General features: G+C 34.1%; 1 protein-coding gene across 1 annotated transcript; it reads left to right on the top strand.

Annotated features, from left to right (window-relative positions):
• The first annotated feature begins 88 nt into the window (after window positions 1-88).
• Window positions 89-3,833, top strand: LOC117322989 (39S ribosomal protein L49, mitochondrial-like). Its single transcript, XM_033877961.1, has 4 exons — window positions 89-198; window positions 1,917-2,088; window positions 3,103-3,227; window positions 3,533-3,833. Exons 1-4 carry the CDS (start codon window positions 91-93, stop codon window positions 3,677-3,679), a joined length of 552 nt encoding a protein of 183 aa, XP_033733852.1. The 5' UTR covers window positions 89-90; the 3' UTR covers window positions 3,680-3,833.
• Window positions 3,834-7,241: the final 3,408 nt, after the last annotated feature.

Genomic DNA, 7,241 nt, shown 5'->3' with positions numbered 1-7,241 from the left:
ATATCACACTAACATTAAGTGAGATAAATTAAATCGTATAAAATTATCATGACAACTGCGTTTTAATATCAACAATGATTGTATTTTCGCATGGATCACGTTCTAACGAGAGGTCAAAAATTCAAGATGGCGGCGCCCGTCAGAGTGCTTTGGAACACATCAAAGCGTTTAGTTTTGGGGAAATGTAAATTTCCAACGGTATGGTTTATTGTGCGACAAAGAGTGCAGTTTTAGAAGAAGTCTTTGAAAATATTTTATGTGAAATTTCTTGGAACATATAGATAATATAGATACTAAAGATGTATGGTCATTAATGTGTGCCTGAGTACTGGGCTACTTTACATTTACTGACGTTTTGAAACGGGACGAAACGTCTTTACATGGACGTTTCGGAGTGTTTCAACGCCGGTCCATCTAAACTTTACGGTTCATTGACAACTCGCCTAGCGCTTTGGACACTCCCGATGAAATTCTACCACCATCCTGATGTAGACCTACATGTAGCTTAGAATTGCTTCATTAATAGTGTAAAATTTGGCTGAGTTTAAAAGTTGCCCTCAATGGTGTTTGAGTTACTAAGTGTTATTTCATTAAAGTTGATTCTCAATAGACATTGAATCAACCACCACAACAACTTTTTACCTAAGGCACTGACCATTTAACTTCAAGGGGTGGGTTACCGGGTCATTTTTTTTACAAACTCGGTGGAAAACAGTTGATTTTTTCTGCCTAGAATGAAAGGCAAACAATCTTTTTTTCATATCTATTATATTAAACTTCAATAACTCTTTAATTTTTTTACTTTCATTTGAACTTTTCCATTTTTTTTTTTAAATTTTCCAATGGCATTGTGAATATTTTATTTGTTTTGAAAATAAAGTGTTAATATTTGTGATTTCATCACCCGTTGCTATCTATATCAGTTTATAAAAGTTGACCATTCATCCTGTACTTTAATTGATAAGAAGGATATACAGATCTAATGCATGTCAAATATTAACAAAATATCTTGATTGCCCACTTAGTAAAGGGAGATAATTTAGTATTTTTGGTGTGATCAATAAGTTTAATAAAATAAAGCAATATTAGATGTTATATATGCAGATTGAAACAAAACAACCCCTTAAAGTTAAATGGTTGATGTCTAATCGGTGTAAAGTTTATATATATATCGTGTATATATATATATATATGATTATCCTCTCTGCAACTGTGAAGTCGTGAAATCGAGTGATAATATCAAGATGCATCAAAATTAAAGAAGCTAAGAAGCTTACAAGGATTTTGCATATTATACCCAATGGGAACTAACTAGTCCCCTCTGTTGGCAGATTTGCTTTTTGTTTTCCTACAATGTATGAGGCTGATTCTATTGAAGAGCTTATCAGAACAGAGCTCTGACCTTGCAAAGTCCTTCAGTTTTACCTACAGCAGGTATACTGTTGATGTGTTTAAATAAAAGAAGCTTCGTTGATCATGTTGATTCATATATATTATACCCTGTATAACTTGAAATCAATGACACTACAGACTCTTTAACATCAGCCGCTTACCTTTATCTAAAGGTACTTAAAATGTAACCAGCAGAGGGCAACTTATAACTGAGCCGTTTGATGAGCGTGACTATTTCAATTTCCCAATTGTTGAATTTCCATTTCTAGATAGTAACATCCCTGCTTCCCCTCCTACTATGTTTTATGTTCCATTTGATTTGATATTCAAGAGTTTGTTCCCATTATTGCAATTCTCATGGTTCATGTTGACTACTGATGGCTGGCAGCAAGTGGCCTGATAATAATTCATGAACTGCTTTGAGATGACTTGATATAGCAAGATTTAATTAGAACTGGTAACATTATTTATGGACAGTTAAGATTATTACTGCAGGATATACGTACCATTTCTTTCTATTTCAGAGATGTCTATCATCAACATCAGTAAACAGTCAGTGCTCTCCTCTACAATATACAGATTATCAAGTTTCCAAGGAAGACTTCAAATATGTTAAGAAAATTTTGCCCCCAGAAACTGTTCCTGAACCACCAGAAGTCACTAAACCTACACCATCTGGCTGGGTGCCACAGAGAGGTACGTATGTCTGAAGTTAGAGTCCATCCATCCGTCCTTCCATCTGTCATTCCTCTAGCTATCTTGTGCGGACTCTTCTACACCATGTATATAATTGTCACTAGTACTGAGACTTTGGGTATTCACCTTCACCTTGGTGTGTCATGTATCAAAAGTAGGTCACACTAACCTACATTTTGTCATTTGACCTACATCAAAGAGAAGCTTTATCTTGTCTCTAACTTTCAACTTCATACTTGAGGTATGTGTTCACCATGGTGAGGTGGCCATGGTGTGTCATGTATCAGAAATAGGTCACATTGACCTATATTTTGTCCTTTGACCTACATCAAAGAAAAGGTTTGTCCAGACTCAACTTTCAACTTCATACTTGGGGTGTGGGTTTGCCTTGGTGAGGCGGGGTATCCATCATCGGAACCCACGGTTAATTGAACTACACTGCGCCACACTTTATTTTCACCTGTGGGTCAGCTCAGTGAAAAGTCAAAATAACACTTTCAGAATAAGAACTCTTCAGGTTTTGAGGGGAAAATATTTAAAAGCACATGTAACAATAATTGTCATTGCTATTTCTCAGAATGGTCATGGTGGATCTTTCTCAAATGTTCCCCTTTGTTCCTATTTGTGTATACTATATGTTGAGAAGATTGGTAAACAAGATGGCTGAGAGGTGGCCATTTTGAATTTTTTAAAGATTATTATCGCTATTCTGCAGAAAGTTATTTCTAGATCTTTGTTCAATATCATAAGTTCTCAAGGAGTTCTTGATGGATTTTTCTTAAGATTTCCCTTGTTTTCAAGTGATTAAGAGGAAGAGGAGAAAAGATATTTTTAAATTTAATTTTCTAATTTAGCCAGAGTTTTCTCTGGCCCTGACACCATGTCTGGTACATGGTATCAGGGCCAGAGGAAACTCGGGCTAAGTCTAATAGGGATACTATAAAAGGTCATGCAATGGTGGGCGCTAAGATTCGTCTGGGATCACTTGTACTATTGCTTTTTCTATCTTTTCAGAAAATGGTGAAAAAGGATATTGGATTCGGCGCACAAAGAATCACATGCTTCCTGTGTACCTAATAGTTAAGAATGGCGGTACAGACCGTGTCACCTCGATCAAAAAAATAGAAGGGAACATTTGGGTAAGGACATCTTATCAGATTGCTAAAAACAAGCATAGTCTACAATAAACTACTTTCACAAAAAATTGTTTTTCATACCAATGAAAATCCGATAAATTAGTGTTAGAATTAAGGTGTCTCGACACTTTATCATTAGCCCTCCACCTCTGGGTTGCGAGTTCGAAATTTACGTGGGGCTTATTCAAGGATAAATATGGTAATATCAGGTTGACCTGATGAAATCAGGTAAAATGATGAATCTACCACAATATACTTGTTTTAACACTATGAACATACTTCTCTTTTTCAACATCTTGTTGCTGTAGCTGTTTGACGAAGACCTCCGGAATGCATTGGAAAAGATGTTGGACAAAAGAATACTGACACAGATTAATGAAGTGACCAGAACTGTTAAATTAAAGGGAAACTATATGAGAGAAGTTGGAGAGTTCCTCGTCAGCCAAGGGCTATAACTCTAGGAAGAATGTGTGAAAAATTGTAGATATGTATACAAGTGTGATCAATTTGAGTCAGAAGTGTAAGTGTTGACAAAGTGAGGGGTGTCAGAGCCTAAGTGTATATGTATAATCGTGTCAATTTATATTAAAAATTTGTTGTGCTAAAATAGAAGGAATAAAAAATGAATAATAAAAAAGTTGTCTGTGATATTTAAAGATATATTTGTCCCTTCATAAGAAGATGACAACAAGATTCCCTGTTTATCCTCAAATAAGCCCCCTCCTCAATTAAAAAATATTTGAGTATAAATATAACAGTTTGGGGAGGGCTTTTATGTATGTGAACCACTTTGAGCTTAATACTCAATAGCATTTTGAAATTGATGATACTGCAAAAAATGAACAAGGGGATTATTTGTGGATAAATACAGTAATTTTCATGGATTTTGTCAGTGTGTACATGATCTGTTTCCATGTATTGTAAAAACAGGCCATCCTGGTTAGTAGAAAACAGCGAGCTGGAGGACAATCAAACTTGATTGGTTTATTCTCCATCCCATGATAACAAACACTTCTAATTATCAAGGTCATGGGTTAAAGATCAAGGTCAATTTGGGTCATTTAACAAAATTAATATCTGCATAAGTCAGTCTGAGGGATATATTCGGACTGCACTATGGATGGTGGATATACAAGAGGATGACCAAGTTGATTTTTAGTTGCCAGTACAGAATACTCGTAGAAATGTCAAAAATCAACATCCTTATCCACAGAATGTTGATTGAGAAATTAAAATTGCAATTTCTACAGCAAGCAGGTACTGTGACTCCACCAATTCATCTTTGCATTAATCTATTTCAATCCATGATCAGTTCTGTGATAACATATATATATCAGTTCTGTGATGAAATATATCAGTTCTGCGATGAAATATATCGGTTCTAGGATAAAATATATCAGTTCTAGGATAAAATATATCAGTTCTGTGAAATATATCGGTTCTAAAATATATCAGTTCTGTGATAAATTATATCAGTTCTATGATAAAATCTATCAGTTCTAGGATAAAATATATCTGTTCTGTGATAAAATATATCAGTTCTGTGATAAAATATATCGGTTCTGTGATAAAATACATCAGTTCTGTGATAAAATATATCGGTTCTGTGATAAAATATATCGGTTCTAAAATATATCAGTTCTGTGAAATATATCAGTTCTGTGATAAAATATATCAGTTTTGTGATAAAATATATACATTTATAGTATGTTGATAGAGCAATCCATATAAACAAAGCAGACAAATAAAGCTGTTTAATACATTTATTCAATTTTCACAATTATACAGAAAAGACAGTACTCTGGCTCACTCCCCTATTCAATAAACTACCAAATGTACCCAGCAATAAACCCATGCCTGGTAATAAGCCCACCCATTTGTATATTGTAGTTCAGTAAAATCTATTTGAGTCAAAGGTTTTATGATGGCCCTCCTGGCTTATTAACAGTGATGGTTTTAATGTAAACATAAAATGTTTGTCAGACATGGAATGAAAACATGGAGGTTGAAATTCTCTATGTATCTCCTAACTTTGTGATATGTTTTTAATGATACAGACCATGTAAATCCCACATTTCAAAGTGATTAGAGATATCAATATTACAGTTTGCATTGTGAATATAACAAAAATATCAGTTCTGTGTAAAATACATCAACATTAATGGAACAAGTATTCCTGCTCACTGAGTACAAACAAACCATTTTTATCCTCAAAGGTTGTCTTTAGACTATTCTTAAGCAAGGCTCTGAACTTGGCTTATATTTGAGCAGGGTTATGGACTCCGATTATATATCTTATTGATCAACTGGCATCACCATAACTACACATAACAAATATGAAAACATTCAAGACACTTAAAAAACAGCAACACAGATTCTGTAAAAAAAAAAAAAAAAAAACTTCTATAAACAAGCATATTCATATTTATCTATGGTAGTGAAAATCACTTTTTTCAGCACATTTGCACTTAATTCGCTAATTTAAATTACGACTAAGCTAACTTCTATTTCTTCAGCACTTTTCACAATTAATTCGCTAGATTATGGCTAAGCTAACTTCAACTTTTTAGCACCCTTTCACAATTAATTTGCTAAATAATGGCTAAGTTATCTTCTACATCTTAGCACTTTTTGCACTTAATGACTCCTTATTTTTTTCTATGATTACAATTTTCCGTAGATGCCTCACCAAAACAATGGACCTTTTCAAATTTGATAACATATGAAAACTTTGAATTCACCAACTGAAGTCAAAATAATTCTTATTGGTTAGGTACGATTCTGTATGCCCCTGCCTTAAAATGTGGGGGTGGGGGACATATAGTGTTACCCATGTCTGTCCCGTCCCATCCCATCCTGATATAATACCTAGCTAATCTCGGGAACTGCTGATGCCGTCCTCAACAAACTGTATTTCGGGGTGTCAAGTGGCAGCGGGGGCATTTACGCCTTCTAGACATTTTCTAGTTTATAAATAAAAGGCCAGAAGGATGTCATGTATTTTTTACTTGGATATACCATGGGTATAAATATTTGTTTATTTAAGTGAGACATAGAGAAATCAAACAAAATGATCTGTATCAGTATGATGAGAAACTAAGGAAAATGGTGTATATAGACAAACAGATATACTTTGAGAAACAATAAATAAATAAAAACAGAAACTAAGCTAACTTTTAAAACGCATCAGGAAAAAACCCAAAATATCTATATATAGTGAAATCAAGCAAAATATGAACATTTATTGAGCGACAAAACATATCAATAATATGATGAAAAATCAAACAAAACAAATGCAATATCACAAAAAAATGTCATACTACACAGAGTAACCAGACACTGTATACAACTGTGCACATTATATAGAAAATAAAGTAAGTGTAAATGATTATACGAGAAAATATGTTAAAATTATATCGCACATTCTTTTCTGTGACTTTGAAATTTCATCTGGTTTTGTCAAGGTATAAAAAAATGTGTGTATGATTGTTAATCTTTTATTCTAGATCACCGGTATCACTAGATTTGATCAAGGCTAAAACAAAAGTTTATGAGAAGATAGAATATACAAGAGCCTCCATGATGGGCCTGTATTGCTCACTGGGATATAAGCAACTCAATAGGTTAGGTTATCATTTGTAATACATAACTAAATTAAGACCCTGTTCAAAATATTCTTTGGAGCTGAAAATCTAGGGTATCCTATGATGACACAGGTCCTTTGGAACTGAAAATCTAGGGTATCTCAAGATTGACAGGTTCTTTGGAGCTGAAAATCTAGGATATCTCATGAAGACACAGGTTCTTTGTAGCTGAAAATTTAGGGTATCCTATGATGACACAGGTCCTTTGGAACTGAAAATCTAGGGTATCTCAGGAAACACAGGTTCTTTAGAGCTGAAAATCTAGAGCATCTCATGATGACACAGGTCCTTGGAGCTGAAAATCTAGGGTATCTTATGAAGACACAGGTTCCTTCTGATTTCCACCAATATCTTACTATGAAAATCAATGTTC

The sequence above is a fragment of the Pecten maximus genome, chromosome 3, assembly GCF_902652985.1.
Source record: "Pecten maximus chromosome 3, xPecMax1.1, whole genome shotgun sequence".
Lineage (NCBI taxonomy): Eukaryota > Metazoa > Mollusca > Bivalvia > Pectinida > Pectinidae > Pecten > Pecten maximus.
Note: the sequence above shows the minus strand (reverse complement) of the source record. Positions and strands in the feature narration are given on the sequence as shown.

What these genes read in the sequence shown, in the direction of transcription:
- LOC117322989 (XM_033877961.1), top strand. Translation starts at nt 91, where the DNA reads ATGGATCACGTTCTAACGAGAGGTCAAAAATTCAAGATGGCGGCGCCC. An exon ending in TGGCTGGGTGCCACAGAGAG is followed by an intron (nt 2,089 to 3,102) that starts GTACGTATGTCT and finishes CTATCTTTTCAG; the next exon opens with AAAATGGTGAAAAAGGATAT. An exon ending in AAATAGAAGGGAACATTTGG is followed by an intron (nt 3,228 to 3,532) that starts GTAAGGACATCT and finishes TTGTTGCTGTAG; the next exon opens with CTGTTTGACGAAGACCTCCG.